The sequence below is a fragment of the Salvelinus fontinalis genome, chromosome 21 (assembly GCF_029448725.1).
Source record: "Salvelinus fontinalis isolate EN_2023a chromosome 21, ASM2944872v1, whole genome shotgun sequence".
NCBI classification, from domain to species: domain Eukaryota; kingdom Metazoa; phylum Chordata; class Actinopteri; order Salmoniformes; family Salmonidae; genus Salvelinus; species Salvelinus fontinalis.
The window spans coordinates 40,844,745-40,867,006 of NC_074685.1; the positions used below are offsets into that span (position 1 = coordinate 40,844,745).

General features: G+C 42.3%; 1 protein-coding gene and 1 pseudogene across 1 annotated transcript; one reads left to right on the forward strand and one right to left on the reverse strand.

The window, feature by feature from the left end:
* The first annotated feature begins 727 nt into the window (after positions 1-727).
* On the forward strand, positions 728-5,246 carry LOC129818889 (golgin subfamily A member 6-like protein 6; annotated as a pseudogene).
* A 3,370-nt stretch (positions 5,247-8,616) lies between these two features.
* LOC129818890 (astacin-like metalloprotease toxin 5) lies at positions 8,617-21,101 on the reverse strand. Its single transcript, XM_055875207.1, has 12 exons — positions 21,026-21,101; positions 15,130-20,319; positions 14,939-15,004; positions 14,722-14,778; positions 14,507-14,575; positions 14,317-14,366; positions 11,087-11,168; positions 10,863-10,977; positions 10,510-10,682; positions 9,411-9,492; positions 8,999-9,120; positions 8,617-8,887 (listed from the first exon to the last, which is right to left on the reverse strand). The coding sequence occupies exons 2-12, from the start codon at positions 15,164-15,166 to the stop codon at positions 8,883-8,885; spliced, it is 858 nt and encodes a 285-aa protein (XP_055731182.1). The 5' UTR covers positions 15,167-20,319; positions 21,026-21,101; the 3' UTR covers positions 8,617-8,882.
* Positions 21,102-22,262: the final 1,161 nt, after the last annotated feature.

Below are 22,262 nucleotides of genomic sequence, written 5' to 3' on the forward strand. Positions count from 1 at the left end.
ATCGACTTTGAAATTACAATGTGTAATTTTTTAAACTTATGAATACATTTTTTTCTTGTTGTCCCAGAATGTTCACTTAGCAAAAAATATTTAATATCAACACAAAACTGATCATGTGGACGAACAAAAGTCCTTTTTACATAGTCCCATGTATCCCAAATGGCACCCTATTGTAGTACACTACGTAGATAAAAAGAGTGCCATTTTAGGACACAGTCCTAGAGACATCCTGGCTCTCAGAGGACACCCACTCATGATGCATCATGGACAGTAGCTGTGAAGTGATACACATTGCTACAGTGTGGTTTTTACTATGTTTATGAGCTTACTAGTACTAAATATACTGTATTTTAAACATAGAACTGGATTAATTGGTTAACAGGCCTATGTGGCTCTGGTGTTTGCTGTCTGTCAGGGGGGGTGTGGTCTTCCATGGCACCACATTACATCACAATTGTGATGTCATAAATGAGTGTATTCTGATATGATGATAGCCTAAATGGTTTGCCATAGCGTTACTGTCACATTACGGCAACACTTACAAGTTCAATTCAGGGTCAAAATCATTGCTATATTTTGGATGGTTATTTTTGAAGTGATTGGTGGTAAGTAGTTGTGACCACCTGTGATTTAGTGTGAGTAGGCGTACTTTGTGACACAATTTAATTTAGATGAGTTAAATAATATAATCATATTTTGAAGCCATATTGTACCTTTTTCAGGATTACTGTAATTGAAGGAACTATGGGAAAGTTCTCCTTCCCAAGGCTCATCATAAGAATGGTTAGAATCTCTTTTCTCTCACCACCCTCATAGTCAAAACTCCAGTGATTTAAAATCATCACTTTGACATATAGGCCTATGAGCTTTTCTAGGATTGAAAATAACAAACTTGTATCACGATAACCTCATTACTGACTGCATGTTTGTCATCATTTTCATTTCTAGCCATGGGCAAAGCGGACTGCACAGGACGATTTCTGCACAGAAACTACTGAACTCCACAGGCCCAGAACACACCAGCCTCACAACTCCTCACAACTCCCCAGCCTTAATGTAAGTCCCATCTGCAGGCTAAATCTACGACCCACTAAAGTGGTCCAGACTAATCATGTATGGCCAATCAGTGTAAACTTTGTACTAACTACGGCTTGATCTAGTCTCAACATTATACCTTATTGATATTGTATATCAATGAAATACAATGGAAGGCACATAATAATCCAATGAGTAAAATAAAATATACCATATACCAACTTCAATATCCCTACTGCCCTAAAGGTGTGTAGGCAGGGCAAGGAGAAAACCGATTCAACCCAGAAGAAGAGGAAAAAGAAGAGGCTAAATGAGAAGCGAACCCAGGTTGAACTAGGCATGCGGGAGGATATCCATGACCTTGACCTCGCCCATTGGAGATTGGCTAGAGAGACATGGAGAACTGAGCGAGGAAACATGAGGGAGATTAAGGCGCTGTATGGAGAAATATTTAGGCTGCACCAACTCTTGGAGGAGGTAACAAGAGCAGTTTTCTTTAATCAGACTTTCATATAAGTAGATATACTGTAGTTGATTTAGATGTTCCCAATCCTGATACACAGAAATGAGCTCTAAATAGATAGAATAGTGAAATAAGAAGGCAAGAAAAAAACGGAACACTGGAAGTATTCAGAGGAAGGTCTGCATTCTGCACTGGTAGTATTATTAAGAAGGTCTACATTCTGCACTGGTAGTATTCTTAAGAAGGTCTGCATTCTTAGAATAAAGTTGAAAAAGAATGGAAGAATTTCTGAATTGGAATGATTCCAAAAGTTCATTTTCCTAATAAGCTAATATAAAGTAATAAAACGTGTTTTCTCTGTGATATTTATTACCCATACACATGTAATTGTTTTAAAAAAGTAATATCAATGACCATCAAGCTTTTAAGTAATACAAATGTGTCTGTCATCATACAGATTGGGGTGGATAAAGGGGTGATCAAGCAGCGCTCCACCTCCTCCATTCTTTGTCCCGTCTCCCCGACACTGCCAGCTTTCCACAGGTACAACCTCCATAGGTACCTCGCCAACAGCCAATCGGAGCCTGACCAGCATGCTGCCGGCACCCAGAAGGACCCATCTAAGAAACAGTCAATCTTTCCCCCTCTGGACACACAGAGCTGCACCTCCCCTGATAAATGGCCTCCTTCTCCGTCCAAGACGTCACACCCACACGCTTCACACCGATTTGCTGTCCCATCCCACCCCCTGGCTTCCGGCCCTCCTGCCCGGATGAGACAGACCCATCCGCATGTCCACCCCAGGTCCTCATTGACTGGCCAGGCAAAGGTCAAGAAAGAGGTCTATAGGCCAGAAATTACATCGTCTGAGGAATTGTCTGAGGAAGTTCAACGGCGAGGCGCAGAAATTGCGAATATGTATAAAGCACAGCTGAAAGAGAGGATGGCCCAAAAGAGAAAGGAAGAGATTCTGAAGAAAAAGGTAAACAACAATGACAAGAACGATGACACTGAGGCCTCCTGCTCCTCTGCAGTAGAACAATCTAATACCCCTTCCACAGCCCCCGAGCGCCCGGCCAGCCCAGACGCCACGCCAGTGGCCGCCCGAGAGGACACTCAGGGGGAAACCCAGCAGGACCTGGCAGAGGTTGTGAATGTGCTCAAGAGGCAATCATCTGATCTATACCTGCCTGACAACGTTTGTGAGGAGTCACTCACATGGAAGTCCATTTACGAGGAGCTGTGCCCGCTCGCTCACAGGGTGAACACAGAAGCTGACTACATCAAGGCGCTCCGCGTCATCACTGAGAAGGCTGTGACTCCCTCGTGCTCGTCTGAGGATGATGTGTCTCAGAGTGTGAGTGAGGTCACAAGTCAGGAGGGGAGTAGTGAAAGTGAGGAGAGCATGAGTGGACAACAGCAGAGATGTCTACTCAGGGAACCTTATGGTGAGAGGGACAGGAAGGAGATTGATAGTGGTAAAATGGAAGGGAGATATGCAACCGCCAATGCAATGTCTGTGATGGCAAGCCGAGGGAGAGAAGAACTTAATGCCATGAGCTACGCAGACAGGATCAAATATTTCAAGGACGAGGCTAAGAGAAATGAAGAGATGATGAAGATTGAAAGGAGGAAGGAAAAAGCCAGGGACGAAGAGCTCAAAAAGTGGGAAAAGAGACAGAAGAAATTGAATGAGGAGGAAAGGAAAAGGACAGAAAATATGGAAAAAAACAAGTTGGAGGAGCAGAGGAAAAGGGAGAAGGCAGAGATGAAACTGAAGATCGAACATGAGAAAAAGAGACAAGAGCAAGAGAAAAAAGAAAGAAAGAAGCAGGAGATGCAACAGAAGGCCCGTGCAAAAGAAGAGAAAAAGAGGGCAGAGGAAGAGAAAAAGATGGAGAAAAAGAGGGCAGAGAAGTTGAAAAAGATTGAGAAACAGAGGATGGAGGAGGAGAGGAACAGGGAAAAGGAGAGAATGAAGGTGTTGGAGATGCAGCAAAAGGCACGAGAGAAAGAAGAGAAGAGGAGGAAGGAGGAACAGAAAAGGAGATTGAAGATACAGCAGGAACAAGAGAAGGAGGAACAGAAAAGAAGGGCAAGGATACGGGACGAGGATAAGAAAAGAGCAGAGCTTCAAAGAATAAAAGATCACGAGGCCAGGTTCAAGATGGAGATGGAGAAACTGTATGAGAGAGAAGAGAGGAATGCACAGATTGAAAGAGAAAAGAGGCGTGCGCTGTGTCAGAAAAAAAGGGCCGACACAGAGAGCAAAACAGGTGGTGGCATACGAGGTCACAGCGTTTACATCTGACGCCTCTGTGCGGAGGGAAGAGAGGGAGCAGCGTCCAGAGACCGCTCACACACAGTCTGCAAAGAGGAGAACAAGGAAGAAGCAGAAGAAACGACGGACGAGGCATTGACAACTTTTGAGTAGATGACAAAAGAAAGGGAGCAGACAAAAGAAGAAATGTACAAGTCAATGCTCCTAGGTATGTTAATAGATGTAAATAAACAAAAACGAAATCGTTTTTTTAAAGAGAAAAAACGAACAAAAAACGAGAAAATAAGCAAAAGGAGGAAAAAATTATAAGGAAGCCAGGCATGAGGGTGAAGAGGAGGAAACATGAGAGAGGAGGAAGGGAGACCAGTGGTTTATCAGGAGGTAAGTAGGAGATATAGAATTCAAGTTCTGATGGTTAGACTCAGGAAGGACCATGGGTTAAAAGGTAAATGAGATTAGCAGTAAAAAAGAGCTGAGTGGATCAAAAGAAAGTAATGGAAAACACAAGGGGGGAGGCAAGATAAACAGAGACCCAGAGAAAAGAGGTGAAAACATTTTATACGAGTAAAAGAGAGGAGATTGAACTAGAATTCTGATGGACATATGGCCAAAATAACTATCTAAATAACTAAGGATGAGCAGAAAAGGAGAAGACCAAGAGCACAGGAAAAAGAGCCAACAGACATGTCAAAAAGAAATGAAGTCTGCCTCTTCTACTTCTCTTTTAAAGTTGCTTTGGTTTCCTTTTGTCCTCTTTCCAAGCCTGTTCAAGTCTGAGATAGATGAAAAGAGCAGCCAAAGAAACAGATCTGTTGAAGCATCAATTGGAAAGGATGGGAGGGTTGGAGGAGGAGCACAGCTGGATGACTACATTAGGTAAGTGTTTACTATCAACGCCTGTTCTCTGTAGACAACTGTATTAGTGTTGATAGACGTGCATTTATGCAATGTCTTTCAACTCAAACACTACAATTCCTGATCTCATGTGATTATTCACCTCATGTGAGTGGGCTTTCGGATGTTTTTTTCCTGAAACAGATTGTGGCATATGAGGTCACTTTATCTGTTGAAGCATCAATAGGAAAGGATGAAAGGGAGGGAGGCAGGAAGAGGAAAACACAGAAGAGCAGATGAGGTAAGTGCTTGGGCTTGTGATGAGAGGATAGGGGCTCCAGAACTGGGGTTCATGATTGACAATTCTCAGACAAATGTATTACTGTGAATCCCATTCGTTCAATGACTTTGATTCATTCCTGACGGGATATAATTGTTTTACAGGAGCACTCTATGTTCTGCTTCCATGTGGATTGACAGCATTGCTTTCATGAGCTGCTGGAGGACACCATGGAGGAAGAGGGAGAGGGTCTATGATAGGCAGTTTGCCATGGCCCTAAATGGGCTTTTGGATGTTAATTCTTCCTGCTTTATATCATGCAACTTTACAATAAAAATGAATTGCAAGCATCAGCCTTTTCTGTTTGATTGTGATCAGTGCAGTAGTAGTAAGATTGGTGTAAACCCAATGAATATTCTGGCCTTCTAGGCAGAGTTCCTCTGTCCAGTGTCTGTGTTCTTTTGCCAAGTGTCTGTGTTCTTTTGCCCATCTTAATCTTTTTATTGGCCATTCAGATATGGCTTTTTTTGCAACTGCCTAGAATGCCAGCATCCCGGAGTCACCTCTTCACTGTTGACGTCGAGACTGGTGTTTTGCGGGTACTATTTAATGAAGCTGCCAGTTGAGGCATCTATTTCTAAAACTAGACACTCTAATGTACTCTTGCTCAGTTGTGCACTGGGGCCTCCCACTCTTTCTATTCTGGTTATTGCCAGTTTGCACTGTTCTGTGGAATAGTACACAGCGTTGTACGAGATCTTCAGTTTCTTAGCAATTTCTCGCACGGAATAGCCTTAATTTCTCATAACAAGAATAGGCTGACGAGTTTCAGAATAAAGTTCTTTGTTTCTGGACATTTTGATTCTGTAATCGAACCCACAAATGCTGATGCTCCAGATACCCAACTAGTCTCAAGGCCAGTTTTATTGCTTCTTTAATCAGAACAGTTTTCAGCTGTGCTAACGTAATTGCAAAAGGGTTTTCTAATGATCAATTTGCCTTTTAAAATGATACATTTGGATTAGCTAACAACGTGCCATTGGAAAGCAGGAGTTATGGTTGCTGATAATGGGCCTCTGTACAACTATGTATAGTTGAAGTCGGAAGTTTATATACAATTAGGTTGGAGTCAATTAAACTCGTTTTTTAACCACTCCACAAATTTCTTGTTAACAAACTATAGTTTTGGCAAGTCGGTTAGGACATCTACTGTGTGCATGACACAAGTAATTTTTCCAACAATTGTTTACAGACTATGTCACTTATAATTCACTGTATCACAATTCCAGTGGGTCAGAAGTTTACATACACTAAGTTGACTGTGCCTTTAAACAGCTTGTAAAATTCCAGAAAATAATGTCATGGCTTTAGAAGCTTCTGATAGGCTAATTGACATACTTTTAGTCAATTGGAGGTGTACCTGTGGATATATTTCAAGGCCTACCTTCAAACTCAGTGCTTCTTGGCTTGACATCATGGGAAAATCTAAATAAATCAGCCAAGACCTCAGAAAATAAATTGTAGGCCTCCACAAGTCTGGTTCATCCTTGGGAGCAATTTCCAAATGCCTCAAGGTACCACGTTCATCTGTACAAGCAAAAGTATGCAAGTACAAACACCATGGGACCACACAGCCTTCATACCAAGGCCTACTTATAGCCAGCAACATACCACCCTGCATACCACTGCTGGCTTGCTTCTGAAGCTAAGCAGGGTTGGTCCTGGTCAGTCCCTGGATGGGACACCAGATGCTGCTGGAAGTGGTGTTAGAGGGCCAGTAGGAGGCACTCCTTCCTCTGGTCTAAAAAAAATAAAAAATATCCCAATACCCCAGGGCACTTCCCTGTGTAGGGTGCCGTCTTTCGGATGGGACGTAAAACGGGTGTCCTGACTCTCTGAGGTCATTGAAGATCGCATGGCACTTATCCTAAGAATAGGGGTGTTAACCCCAGTGTCCTGGCTAATTTCACAATCTGGTCCTCAAACCACCACAGTCACCTAATAATCCCCAGTTCACAATTAACTCATTTATCCTCCTCTCCCCTGTAACTATTCCCCAGGTTGTTGCTGTAAATGAGAATGTGTTCAGTGAACTTACCTGGTAAAATAACAGATAAACATAAAATACTGCTCAGGAAGGAGAAGTGTTCTGTCTCCTAGAGATAAGTGTACTTTTGTGTGAAAAGCGCAAATCAATCCCAGAACAGCAGCAAAGGACCATGTGAAAATGCTGGAGGAAACATTTACAAAGTATCTATATCCACAGTAAAACGAGTCCTATATCAACATAACCTGAAAGGCCGCTCAGCAAGGAAGAAGCCACTGCTCCAAAACCGCCATAAAAAAGCCAGACTACAGTTTGCAACTGCACATGGGGACAAAGACTGCACTTTTTAAAGAAATGTCTTCTGCTCTGATGAAACGAAAATAAAACTGTTTGGAGGAGAAAGGGGGAGGCTTGCAAGCCAAAGAACACCATCCCAACCGTGAAGCACGGGGGTTGCAGCATCATGTTGTGGGGGTGCTTTGCTGCAGGAGGGACTGATGAACTTCACAAATTAGATGGCTGCTTGAGTAACGAAAAGTATGTGGATATATTGAAGAAACATCTCAAGACATCAGTCAGGATGTTAAAACTTGTTCGCAAATGGGTCTTCCAAATGGACAATGACCCCAAGCATACTTCCAAAGTTGTGGCAAAATGGCATAATGACAAAGTCAAGGTATTGGACTGGCCATCACAAAGCCCTGACTTCAATCCTATAGAACATTTGTGGGCAGAACTGAGAAAACATGTGCGAGCAAGTAGGCCTACAAACCTGACTCAGTTACAACAATTCTGTCAGGAGGAATGGGCCAAAATTCACCCAACTTATTGTGGGAAGCTTGTGGAAGGCTACCCAAAATGTTCAACCCAAGTTAAACAATTTCAAGGCAATGCTACCAAATACTAATTGAGTGTATGTAAACTTCTGACCCACTGGGAACGTGAAAGAAATATAACTGAAATAATTCTTGATTATTATGACAGCTCACATTCTTAAAATATAGTGGTGATCCTAACTAACCTAAGACAAGGAATTTTTACTAGGATTAAATGTCAGGAATTGTTTAGAAAAGTTTAAATGTATTTGGCTAAGGCGTATGTAAACTTCCAACTGCAACTGTAGATAACTGTAGATACACTAAACCTGCCCTTTCCAACTAAAATAGTTTTTTACAACATTGTCTACACTATTTCTGATCAATTAATTCTAATGGACAACAAAGGCTGTCAAAAACAAGGATATTTCTAAGTGACTGCAAACCTTTGAACGGTAGGGTGTGTATACGTCTTTATGTATATTTGTTTAGTATTCCATGCTAAAAGTTGGGCCACTTTCATGGTACCGGTTATCCTGAATTGAGCTCAAGAGTTTACCAAAGTTCTCGTCAACTCAAACCTGTTTCGTAGTACACCCTTCCAGAGGGCGACATTCTGATTTTGGTGAGTCTATGATCCCTGCTGTCTAAGTCCTGTGTTACAGCGTCATCGTTTTTAAATAATTTGTTGCCTAGCTAGTCAGCCAAGTTTTATACCTTAATCACCATTAATTTAAGTCGTCTCTCCTATGCTAGATCTACTTTATCTCTGATCCCACCTTGGGATGTATGATGAGCATAGCTGAGAAGGTCCATTATAGAATGAAAGAGAACACTGCAAGCAACATCACACTGACTGGATTCTTTTCAGTCTAGGTCATTTTATTTATTTCCAAGACAAGTGCAGTGGAATAGGCCTAATTCAAGGCAGCAAGAGCACACAGGACAAATTAAACTACTGCCTGCTGCTGAACACACGTATAATACATCAGAAAGCTTTAAGGGACTAGTTCAACTTATTCATTGTTGAGAAGTTAAAATGTCAGTGCCATTTGTGTTGGAATCTTCAGTCGACAGCAGCAGTGTTGAAATCTTCAATGGTGTAATAAATGCTAAACTGTGCATTGTTATTCTGTGAAAGACAGGACATGAACATGGTTAGAATACAGCACGAGAATGACTGCATTTAAAAAGGCAGCCCAACTCTGATATTTTTCCTGTCTCTGTGTGTGCATGTCTTTACCACATTGATAGAGTTTGTTAAGGCGTGTTATGTCCAGGGGGCTCAGGTGATTTCTCTGTCCAATCTGGACTCCACTCTTCTTGGAGCCAATAGTGGGGTTCCGGTTTGATGAGAAGTAGTATCTGCCAGGAGAAACCCAACAATGGGGGATTAGAGGACTTGCTACTTTAACACAAGGACTGCGTCACAATGCCACCCTATTCCCAATATAGTGCACATAGTTTGACCAGAGCCCAGGTAAAAAAGTGACCTAAATAGGGAACCATTTGGTACGCACCGGGAAATGTTACTGGAGCTGGATACTGTACACAGGCCCAGTAAAACTAATATGTACTTATTGCCAGCAGTTTAAAAACAAGGTGAGTAAAATTAGGACTTAAGTGGGAATAAGGAGGAGAGGAGTGTGACTGACGTTCCATAGTGCATTATGGAGTCGTAGTCATAGGGCAGGTCCTGAGTGTCTCCTTTCTTCACCTTAAAGTTATCTTCTTTTCCTGGAAGTTAAGAGTTACAAGAGGCAGATGTGACTGGTGGACACTGCTGGGTGTGAATGTGATATAAAGGAATGAAAATGTAGACAAGTTGAGATGGAAACCATTAAGTTGAACCTCTAGCAGGAGGAAACTCTACAGGATTCAAGGCATGAATATTTCATCTTACCTAATGAAACCCATTGCGGGTGGTAATGTAACAAAACTGCCCTCAAAACGAGCTTACATGTTATCCCAGGATACCCATTACAGGTGACAACTGTAAAAAGGTATATTTTACACCAGGATACCCAATACAGGTGGTAACTGTAGATGACAATGTAGAGTTATTCGCGTCAGGTAAATTTAGTGAACAAGGTTGCTGCAGTCACGCCAGGGGAAATTCGCAGGAGTTAACAAGTTCAGTTAAATTCTACATAATTGGAAATGAGTGTATAAAATCCATAGTTATGCATAGTATTGGTCTCAAACTGAAGAACACTGATGGTTACTGGTGTAAGATTCTCTCTGGTGTTTACACAACTGGTGCTGTGAGATTAGGATGTCAGGATTCAAGGCTGCTATGATATTAGGCTATCAGGACCTGCTTAGACAAAGACATTTCAACAGTAGAGAAAAGGGTTGCAATGGATGGGGAAATGAATGGCTGCAGTATTTCCGTTTTAATAAGTACATGATAAATGGAACGTTAAGGCAGAAATGTATGAAAGACTATACTCATTTTAAACTAATGTTGCTCTTTCCTTGTGCTGTACTGTCTATTAAATGTTATATAGCGTTTCATGTTGTGTGGACCCCAGGAAGAGTAGCTGCTGCTTAGGCAGTACCTAAGAAAATACTAAATGTCAATAGTTATTCTATACGGTCTTCACTCCAGACCACAAAAAGCTGAATCTGGTATGTTAGTGTTGGGCTGGTACAAAAGCCTACACACTGCAGCGCTCCATGGGATAAATTGACCAGCCCTGCCCCTGATCCACATGCAATGCCCATGAGGTGGTTTAGTATGTTGTGAGTTACCTGGGACCACGTTGTCCCACTGTATAGTGACGTATTGGTCACGGTCTGGCCGTGTGTGTTCATGGTGCAGGCCCAGGGCATGCATCAGCTCATGACACAGGTTCCCCACGTTACAGGCTCTACCGAAGTACAGAGACTGGGCCCCGCCCTGAAAACCTACATACGACGCACAGCTAGAGTTAAGTGAAGATAAAGGTGAGAGAAGCGGGAGGAGAGAAATGGAGGAGAAAGAGGGGATATGACAGGAAGAGAGACAAATAAAGGATTGAACACAGGAAAAGGAAGGAGAGGTTGTGAGTTAACTAAACTGCTGGGAAGGAGAGAATGTGTTAATGTGCCCACTTTGGACTCACCCTGTCCCAGAGATGAACTCGATGTAGTTCATCTCATTGGTGTATTCGTGGAAGAAGATACACGTCTGGTCTGAAATCATCTTGAACGCTGCTAGTATAGTTTCCTTTCTGTCCACTGTGTGGATCAGAGACAATCTACCATTAGACGGTGCATACCATTCTCACTCTATTAGAAAACATCTAGTGTTACAGTGTTCATCTCTCCTACTGTATTCGACACTCACCCAGATAATCGTTGATCTTGTAGGGGATAGAAGTGACACCTTCATTCTCAGGCCAAAGTGACTTCACAGCTAATCGGTCTTCCTGTAGGACAAAACACCTAGTCTTAAATCCAGCTGTCGCTAGAGAGTATAGGCCTCAGATTAATTAAATTGTTATTTCTGCATTTCCCCTATGAATGTTTTTAAATTCTAAAATGGTAAAACTATTTCAGTATTAACTTAAATGACTAAAACCAGACTAAGTATGTAGAAGAAAAAAAAGATAGGAGCAATATACAGTGTACTTTCCATGACAGACTGACCAGGTGAATGCTGTGATCCTTATTGAGGTCACCTGTTCAATCAGTGTATATGAAGAGACCGGTTAAAGGAGGATTGTTAAGCCTTGCGACATGGATCATGTATATATGCCATTCAGAGGGTGAATGGGCAGGACAAAATATTTAAGTATCTTGGATCAGGGTATGGTAGGTACCAGGCTCACCAGTTTGAGTGTCAAGAACTGCAACGTTGCTGGGTATTTCACACTCAGTTTCCCGTGTGTGTGAAGAATGGTCCACCACCCAAAGAACATCCAGCCAATGGCAGTCCAGTGGTCAAAAATGGGTGACACGAATTGTGCAGAGCAACAGACTGCCTACAGTTATTGTCAATTGACAGTCCAGTAAAACATTTGTGCCCAAAGACCCAAAAAATGCTCAACTCGTAGAACCTTGACACAAATGGGGTATGGCAGCCGACAACCTTACAGAGTTCCACTTCTTTCAGCAAAAAAACTTGTTGCAGTGGACTAATGAAACACTGGACACAGGAGAATTGGAAAAACTTCTGGTCTGATGAATCCCGTTTTTTTTGCAATTTCACACTGATGGGAGGACTAGGGTATGAAGAAAACCACATGCATCCATCATGATGTTTGTCAACATTGCAGGCTGGTGAGTGGTAGTGGTGGTGTGATGCTGTGGGGTGCCTTTTCATGGCACACGTTGGGCCCCATGATAAAAGTTGAGCAACGTTTGAATGTCTGAACATAATTGAAAATCAGGTGCATCGCTTCATGCCAGCAGTGTATCCATCTGTGAATGTATTTTTTTCAGCAGGATAATGCCCCATGCCACAAGGCTAGGATTGTCCAGGAATGGTTCCACGAAGATTAGTGAATTCAGCTTAGTGCAGTGGCCTGCCCAGTCACCAGATCTCAATCCAATGAAGCATCTGTGGGATGAGATGGAACGAGCTATTTCAGATTAGAGATCCACTACCAGCCAACTGGGCACAATGGTGGCAAGCATTGAGGAAATCATGGGGCCAGCATTCCTGTGGAATGCTTGACACCTTGTAGAGTCCATGCCCTGAAATTGAGGCTTCTGAGGGCAAAGGGGGGTGCAACTTAATATTAGGTGTTCCTAATGTTTTGTAAACTATATATATTTTAGAAGAAAAATAAATAAACTAAAACCGTGCCATTGGCAACGCCCACTACGATTTAAATTGAGATTGTCGTCACTGGCCGACACACAATAAATCTATTATTTGCATGACTCACTGTGCAATAGTGTTTAACATGAATTTTGAATGACTACCTCATCTCTGTAACCCACACATACAATTATCTGTAAGGTCTCAAACAAGCAGTGAATTTCAAACAGATTTAACTAGAGCAACCTATTGGTTTTCAAATAACTTGCATAAGGCACCTATTGGTAGATGGGTAAAAAAGCAGACATTGAATATCCCTTCGAGCGTGGTGAAGTTAATAATTACACTTTGGATGGTGTTTCAATACACCCAGTCCATACAAAGATACAGGTGTCTTTCCGAAGTCAGTTGCCAGAGAAGAAGGAAACCGCTCAGGGATTTCACCATGAGCCCAATGGTGACTTTAAAACAGTTAGCCTTTAATGGCTGTGATAGGAGAAAACTGAGAATGGAACAACATTTTAGTTACTCTACAATACTAACCTGATTGACAGTGAAAAGGAAGCCTGTACAGAATAAAATTATTCAAAAATATGCATCCTGATGGCATCAAGGCACTAAAGTAACACTGCAGAAAATGTGCAAAGCAATTATCTTTTTGTCCTGAATACAAAATGTAATGACAGGCAAATCCAAAAGAACTGAGTACCACTTCATATTTTCAAGCATAGTGGTAGATGCATCATGTTATGGGTATCCTTGTAATCGTTATGGACTGGGGAGTTTCAGGATAAAAAAAGAAACGGAATGAGCTAAGCACAAGCAAGATCCTAGAGGAAATCCTGGTTTAGTCTGCTTTCTACCAGACACTGGGAGCATAATTCACCTTTCTGCAGGACAATAACCTAAAACACAAGGGCAAATCTGCACTGGAGTTGCTTACCATGAAGACAGAATGTTCCCGAGTGGCCGAGTTACAGTATTGACAAATCTACGGCAAGACCTGAACATGGTTGTTTAGTAGTGATCAACAACCAATTGGACAGCTTGAATAATTTTGAGAAGTTACACAATCCAGATGTGGAAAGCTCTTAGACTTACCCAGAGAGACTCACAGCTGTAATCGCTGCCAAAGGTGCTTCTACAAAGTATTGACTCTGGGATGCGAATAGTTGAGATATTTCTGCATTTCATTTTCAATAAACTAGCAAACATTTCTAAAACCTTTTCACTGTCATTATGGGGTATTTTGTGTAGATGGGTTTGAATTTGTATTTTATCCATTTTGAATTCAGGCTGTAGCAAAATGTGAAATAAGTCAAAGGGTATGATGCTTTCGGAAGGCACTGTACCAGCTTCTGGTATACACAGACTGCAACTAATGACTGCAAAATCGTTTAATGTTTCTTTACAAGACAGAATGCTGAATGAAATGACATTGAAACTTACTCTACTGGTGGTCCGTGGTGTTGATCCTTCAGATGGTTAAAAATATCCACAGGAAAGTACTGTTAACACAACTTTTTAGAGTGGCGGTACTAAGTTGAAATTTCTATCACCTGGCACTTCAGTTACTATGCATGCATTGTATATTTTCCTGTGGATATATTGGCTCAAATTTCAACCATCTGAAGGACCAACACCATGGACAACCGGTAGAGCAAGTTCAAATGTAATTCTGTTCAACAATCTGGCTTGAATGATTTTGCAGTCATTAGCTTCAGACTGTGTATACCAGAGGGTGGTATCAATCTGATTCATCAGCCTAAAAGATGCAGTAACAGGACAGAAAGCAAGGATACTAGACTCACCGAAACCAGAATGTCTCCCTCCATGATAGCAAGGTCAAACTGTAAGTCCTCTGTAACAGAGAGAGAGGGTCTGAAACAACCACACTGACATGACATGTACTAGTTACAAGTCACTACCTCCAGTGCCATTAAAGTCCAGACCTCATGGTAGAGGTCCAGGATTGTGCGCTTCATCTAATGAATGTGTTACCTTCTCTAGTTTCAGGCGTTTTAACCCAATCATTTTGTCTGTGGCGTGTCCCCATTGAGGCAGTAGAACCTAAAAGGAATTGCGAACAAACTCATTTTGTAATATCATTATGTTTATTGATAGACAAGCCATAAACTTGAAGACAACAGATTGAATTGTTTCTTTGGGCCCCATCATCCCAAGAGACTGACTTGAAAATCACAGTATAGGCCTACCTGTGGTAGAGAAAGTCACATTTGTAGAATTGTTGATGAGGTTTTTAGAATTGTCCACTGAAACACAGAAATAAAATATTACAAAGTGGAACAGTACAATAACAGTTTTGCAGTACAGCTGGCCTACATGAAATAAAAACATGGAAAACAGATAACAGGCCTAGCTTTCAGCCTATCACCTAACAAAATGACTGGTCCCAAATGCAGGCCTGCCTACCTGTGGCAGGGATAGTAGCATTTGAAGTAGTAGCATTTGTAAAATTGGTGATCGGAACACTGCCCACTGAAATACACAAAGGTAACATAATGCATGTTACATAATAACACGAAGAACCGATTCGCCTGCCCTACATCAAATGGAAAACACTCAAAAGCAGGATGTCACAAAAACAAAATGACTGGTCCTACCTTGGACAAACCAGATGAGAATCAGAAACCAAACCATGTTGCAACAACGATTGTCCCCCAAGATTTGGGAGAAAACAACCAAAGAAACAGTACAAACAAATGTGTGCAATAGCTCAACTTCCAGTCAAATAGTGGGCAGGGCAGCAATCACAAAAGAACAGGTGCATTCTCCTTCTTCTCCTTCTCCTTCTTCTTCTGTGAGGTTTAAAGACGGTTGGCATCCAATATGTTGCATTATCGCCCTCTACTGAACTATAGTATGAATCCATTACCTTTGTGATACAACATGGGAAAGGGGAAACGTGAAAAATGTAATGACTCTACTAACTAACCCTACACTCATTAAAACCCATCACCTTATTCCACTACTTTAACCCTGTCTTATCCTACCCCAGGCCAACGACCCGAGAGGGCGAGACACTACTACTCAACACACCCTGTAACACTTCTGAAATCGAATCTCGTACCCCCAAGTACATCTCTGCAGCTGCCACCACAACCTCTATTTTCTATGACTTACGTGTCATCTCTGCGTTACAGCTGATAACAATTGCTATGCATGCTAAGCCAACCTCACTGAAACATTTTTCACTCATTGGCCTATCCCTCTGTTCTGGCAAAGATCTTCTATTCACAGGGATCCTCTCAGAATCCCTCATACTTGATCCACCCTCCACTACCTTCTACACTTCCTCTGCATACAACACCTTCTACCCCTTCCATTTCACCTCCAGAACTCAAACTGGTGTCCGGCCCACTCTGTTATAACTTGATACCAATCTTCCTCGACATACCCTCTCCCTTGCCATTTCTATCTTCAACAGATACAAACCCATCCTCTGCCTCCCTCAGTCTTTTCAACCTCCTCTCTCTTTCCCTCCAATCCTCCTCCCTTAACCAATTACCCGACTCCTTCTGAAAATATTCAAGCCTCCTTGAAGGACTTGCTAAGCCCTGTACTCCCTCCACTTCAAACTCCTGTGTCACCAGAACAGATGCAGGTGTGACCACTTGTTGTTAAGTATTCAACCTCAACAACAGATTGTGCAGTATAGACAGTGTTAAGGTGCATCCATAGTATATAGTGAACAGTACTGTGCATAATGTAGCAGATGCAGGAACACCCTGAAATGTGGGCTGCAGTTGTACATTTTTGACAGAAAGACACATCAACCTCAGATAAAGCATCTGAGACAACAAAACAGCGCTCCTCTGTCTTAGTATGTGTAGGCCATGAATCTGATGCCGTCTGGTCAAAAAGAGTATGGCATGTCATACAGCCACAGTTGTAGAGCAGTCAGACTTTCTGGATGTTTAGTTCAGTCCTATGTGTTCTCTGGCCCATCTCTGATATCTTGTTGTGGATCTTGGCTATGATGGTGGGCTCCCCATTGACAGAAAATAAATATCTGCTGTGGGAATCAGTGTAGACAGTGTTAGTGTTCATGTATAGTGCAGTATAGACAGTGGTCATGTGCATCCATAGTATAGAGTAGTGAACAGTTCTGTCCATAATGTAGCATAGAGCCCATGTCGTAAGTCCAGGGTATTCCCAGAGTGGTATACCAAGAAGCAAGCTAAATCTACTCAGGGTCTATTAAATTTAGCCAGCTTCAGTTAGCTTCACATTCCAGCTCAGACTTCACCCGTACTACGATGGTGGATTTTGCTCGTCCACCTTCCGTAAAAGGCTGTCACATGCTTCCCAGTCGAAACAGTTTAAGCTTATACATTTTGTGAAGTTTATGTTCATTTTGGTGAACGCTGTTCGCGTACACCAATTTTTTTGTTGAGGCAAGTCGAAGTTTGGTAGTCGAAGTCTACACCCCTTCATCAGTGATTGGTTCACAGTAGGGGTGGGAACTATGGACGGGATTCTTCAACGAAGTGTTTGCAATCATTCACTTGAGAAGTACTGCACTAAACTGATGTGTAATTGCGTGACTAAGACCTCCTCTGCAAAAACATCAAAAATTCAATACAGATTTCTTGTTGTATCTATTTTGAGGAAGTGTTTATGGCTATATTGTTACTACGGTGGCTCAAGAGAGACAAACAGTAATATTGCTTCTTTCTTCTAGTTTCTCAAGCGAAGGTCTTTAGGTAGTGAGAGCACAGAAGTTTGCATCACCTAGCTGAGTTCTGCTAGGAGCAAACTGAACCTATGTATGGGGACGCCTTTACTCTAGAAAAGTTATTGCAAATTTCATCAGGCTATGTTGTAAAATAGTCAAAATTAGAGCCATCTTATGGGCAAAAGTGTCATATTTGATCGATTGTTAACGTCTTTGATGTGCTTATCAATACACAAGCCCCTTTTTCCCCCACTCCTATCGATCTGATTTCAATGGTCCTTAACTCGCAAATTAGCCACTTCTTTTTTTTTTTTTTTATCCCCAATTTTCGTGGTATCCAATCGCTAGTAATTACTATCTTGTCTCATCGCTACAACTCCCGTACGGGCTCGGGAGAGACGAAGGTCGAAATCTATGCGTCCTCCGAAGCACAACCCAACCAAGCCGCACTGCTTCTTTAACACAGCGCGCCTCCAACCTGGAAGCCAGCCGCACCAATGTGTCGGAGGAAACACTGTGCACCTGGCCCCCCTTGGTTAGCGCTTACTGCGCCCAGCCCGCCACAGGAGTCGCTGGAGCGCGATGAGACAAGGAAATCCCTACCGGCCAAACCCTCCCCAACCCGGACGACGCTGGCCCAATTGTGCGTCGCCCCACGGACCTCCCGGTCGCGGCCGGCTGCGACAGAGCCTGGGGGCGAACCCAGAGACTCTGGTGGCGCAGTTAGCACTGCGATGCAGTGCCCTAGACCACTGCGCCACCCGGGAGGCCCTGCAAATTAGACACTTCATTCAGGATATATGAGAAAGCTCAGAGTTAGCCTACCCCAGAGAAGTTTAGTTTATTCATTTGACCATTTTCAAAAACAAGCACACATAAAACTTAAAAGCCACACATGCACATGAATAAAATCATTGAGGATAACACACAAAAAAGTCTGGGACTTATTTCCATTGTGGTCCTCTTGAGACAAGATGGCTAGACAAGATCGAACACAGTATGGCAGTGAAATATTAAAACAAAAACATAAAAGAAGAACATCTATCTCATTCCAGTTACATCATAGGGGTTATTCATATGGGCACAGAGGACATCAAACATATTTTGACTTTATTTTTAAAGCTGTCCAGAGAGGACGTTGTTTTTATAGGCAGAGGTAACTCATTCCATTCTGAGGCTCCAGTATACAAGAAAGTACCTTTCCCAGCATTACTCCTGAACCTGTATAAGCACATATCAGCAACACCTGAGCTGGTGCTGTGATTGTGTGCATCCCTAACACGAGGAAAGTAATCACTTAGATATCTGGGCGCAGGACCATAAATACTCCTGTAAACCAAACCTAGTCTAATCTGGGACACCTTAGCCTCAACAGGCAGCCAGTTTAGTTCCTGAAAGCAGCTCCTGCCTATGTGAGTACGTGGACTCACCTTCAATACTACCCTGATCAGCTTATTCTGGGCTATCTGGAGCTTCCCCTTCATGAGTTTAGAAAAGCCCCCAAACCAGGAAGTACTAGCATAGTCAAAATGGCATTGAATGAGGGCAGTAGCTAGCACTTTCATGGAGTCCTTAACAAACAGCTTGGACTTTCTAGCCAAAAACTTAGTCCTGGCATTAACCTTCTCTAGCACCTTATTGGCCATGCTCACACCTCCCAAGCTTCCATCAAGGATACATCCCAAGTAGCTAACAGAGGTTTTAGTAGTCAGCACCTCACCCCCTAACTCCACTCTGATTTCAGACGACCTACACAGTTTAGGTCAGGATCCAAAAAGAATTGCTTCAGTTTTCCCTAAGTGCAGAGATAGCTTATTATCTCCAAGCCATTTGCTAATGTTAGTAAGCTCTGTGCTTACTAACATGTTAGTAAGTATGCTCTCCAACATAGTTTAACTTTTGTGAGACACCAGAAGTGTAGAGTCATCTGCATAAAGAAAAAGACGGCAAGAACAAGCATCTTTCAAATCATTAATATACAATAAAAACAGCAGAGGCCCAAGCACGCTCCCCTGTGGAACACCACAACTCATTGGTTTTGCCTGAGACAGTGAACCATTAACCTCTACTACTTGCTCCCTTCCTGATAAATAAGACTTTACCCAGCCTAAAGGGATACTGCTTAACCCCAGTGCCTCCAGTTTGGAGATTAGGAGACAGTGGTTAACTGTATCAAAGGCCTTCTGTAGGACAGCTTGCTAACCAGCTTGCTGGCAACAAAAGTTTTAAAAAAAGAGTTGAATTCATTAGCAACCTCTGCTTTTTCATATACCATCTCCCCTTTGATGTTCAGTCCAATACTGTTTAGTTTGTTTTTGGTAGGACTACTACAGCCTAGTTCCTTAAATGATTTCCAAAGCTTTTTAGGGTCATTTTTGTTTTCAATTATTTCCTCAGCAAAGTAACCCCTCTTAGCTTCATCCATCCTGCTCTGTGCTTCATTTCTGTGATGTGTATATAGGACAAAATCATGCTGCTCTTGAGAGTTCTTACATTTCTTAAAGGCCTTATTCCTTGCTTGGATAGATTCTAGAATATCATGATTAAATCAAGGGCTAGATCTCTGCTTTACCCTGACCCGTCTAATGGGAGCCATCACATTCACCACATCAAGGAATCTACATTTAAAGACTTCCCAGGCACTGTCTACCCCTACACTATCTAGCACAGGTGACCAGTCAATTTTACCCACTTCTTCCCTAAACTTTTCTATACAGTATTTTGTTGAGTCCTCTGGTTCTAACGGTTTTGTGACACTTAAATATAACTTTAAAAATCCTCCTTGTGCAAAATGTAATAAAATGATCACTGATTCCATAGACTATTACTCCACTCTGTGATATTTTAGATGTATCAGACACCAATATTAAGTCAATTGTACTTTGCACTGTTTCACATACCCTGGTGGGATCTTTTATAATTTGGGTCAGAGCAAGTGATCTACAAAAGTGCATAAATACTGTAGCGACCCGCACAGACAGCGTGTGTTATGTGTTAGGCTAGTAGGTGGTTGTGTTGTAATTACCAGTACCCAGTGTTCGCGGGGTCCGACATGCCAATCAACCTGCTATCTGCCAATCACGGGAATGCCTGGAATGTTCTGATGCCGGGCATCCTGGCGGAGTGGCGTGGAGGGGGATGGAACATTGGAAGTTAAGACCAGGTTTAGCCATTGTTCTCTCTCTTATGTCTGGCCTTCACAAGAGAAGGTCACGGTTGGCTTGTGGTTCTTTCATTTATTTGGCGTGGGCTACGGCCAAACAGTAGCCTGTGCAAAGTAGGGTTAATAAACCTTCAATTCGTAACCTCAATCCTCTGGACAATTGTTCCTTTATGATCTAGTCAGGTCATTACAATACATTGTGGGTTGGGCTATTCTTTTTGCATTCATTAGGTGAATGCACCAATTTGTAAGTCGCTCTGGATAAGAGCGTCTGCTAAATGACTTAAATGTAAATGTAAATGTAAACATCAGTATTGAAATCCCCTAACAAAATGATTTCCTTCAACAGGGAGGAAACATTACAGTTTGACAACACAATTTCATGACCTTCATAGAATGCATTCTGTTTGGGCGGCCTATAACACACCCCCAACAACATCGGCTTGGTTTTGGGAAGGCAGATATCCAGCCAGACAATCTCCAGATCAGCGGTGAAATCCGATCTGACGTTAAAAGCAATGTCTGGTCTTACAAACGCACATATTCCCCCACCATTCCGATTCCGATCCTTCCTGACAACAGAGTAATTACCTATCTCAATTTCTGTGTCACAAACAGATGAATCCAACCATGTCTCAGTAAAACATAAGACACCCACCTCTGATTTGCAAACCAACAGGCGTATCTCATCGATCTTCGGTAGTAGGCTTCGGACGTTAAAGTGCACAAAATGTAAGCCCTTCTTCCCAAAGGCCTCATTGAATTCCCGATCCACTTGTAACTCGCTTCCCACTGCGCTGCCATCTTCCGCCTGCCCTGCCTCCGGTGGCCGCTCTCTCGCCATGGAGCACCCCTCCCCAGGTGCTACTCCATCGTCCTCACCACCGTGTCCCCCGTCACTCGCCTTTGGTTGCCTCCGCTGTGGACCTCTCGGTAAGTCCTCTGGTCCCACTCCACCTTCAATGCTCACACACCTCGCGGGTACAGCACACCGACAGCAACGGTACATTTTATTGACCCCTTGCCCAAAGCTAGAATCGCTGCATTTTAAATGAATCCACTGCGCGCATTCCAAACATACCAAAGCTTTGCTGTTACTCTTTATCCACCGTTCGCAAGAGGAGCATGGGTGCATAGGCCGTTTAATGGGGTTCGTGATAAAGTGAGGTCCAGGGCATTGATGGATATCACCCGATAAGAGAAGGAATAGAGTTATTATAAGATCTCTACCATTATTTTGCGATTTCAGACTGGATTTCGATGATCGTTTTGGTTTGTGCCAAGGTGCTATGAAAGTTTGGTAAATAACATTCCTTCAAAATCCGAAGTGCTGGATGCCATCAAAAGTGTTTGCATGACTGAGAAGTTGCTGAGAAGTTACTATTCTTTCATCTAAATAGCAGATGCAATTATTTCCAGTAACATAAGGTTAGTTTTAGAGTTTTTGTTGCCTTGGAAATGTACATTGAACAAAAAAATACACACAACATGTAAAGTGTTGGTCCCATGTTTCATGAGCTGAAATAAAAAATCTCAAAAATGTTCCATATGCAAAGAAAGCTTACTTCTCTCATTTTGTGCACAAATTTGTTTACATCGCTGTTAGTGAGCGTTTCTCATTTGCCAAGGTAATCCATCCACCTGACAGGTGTGGCATATAAAGAACCTGATTAAATAGCATGATCATTACACAGGTGCACCTTGTGCTGGGACAATAAAAAGCCCCTAAAGTGCGCAGTTGTGTCACAATACAATGCCACAGATGCCTCAAGTTTTGAGAGAGTGTACAATTGGCATGCTGACTGCAGGAATGTCCACCAGAGCTGTTGCTAGATAATTGAATGTTAATTTTTCAACCATAAGGTGCCTCAAACATAATTTTTGAGAATTTGTAG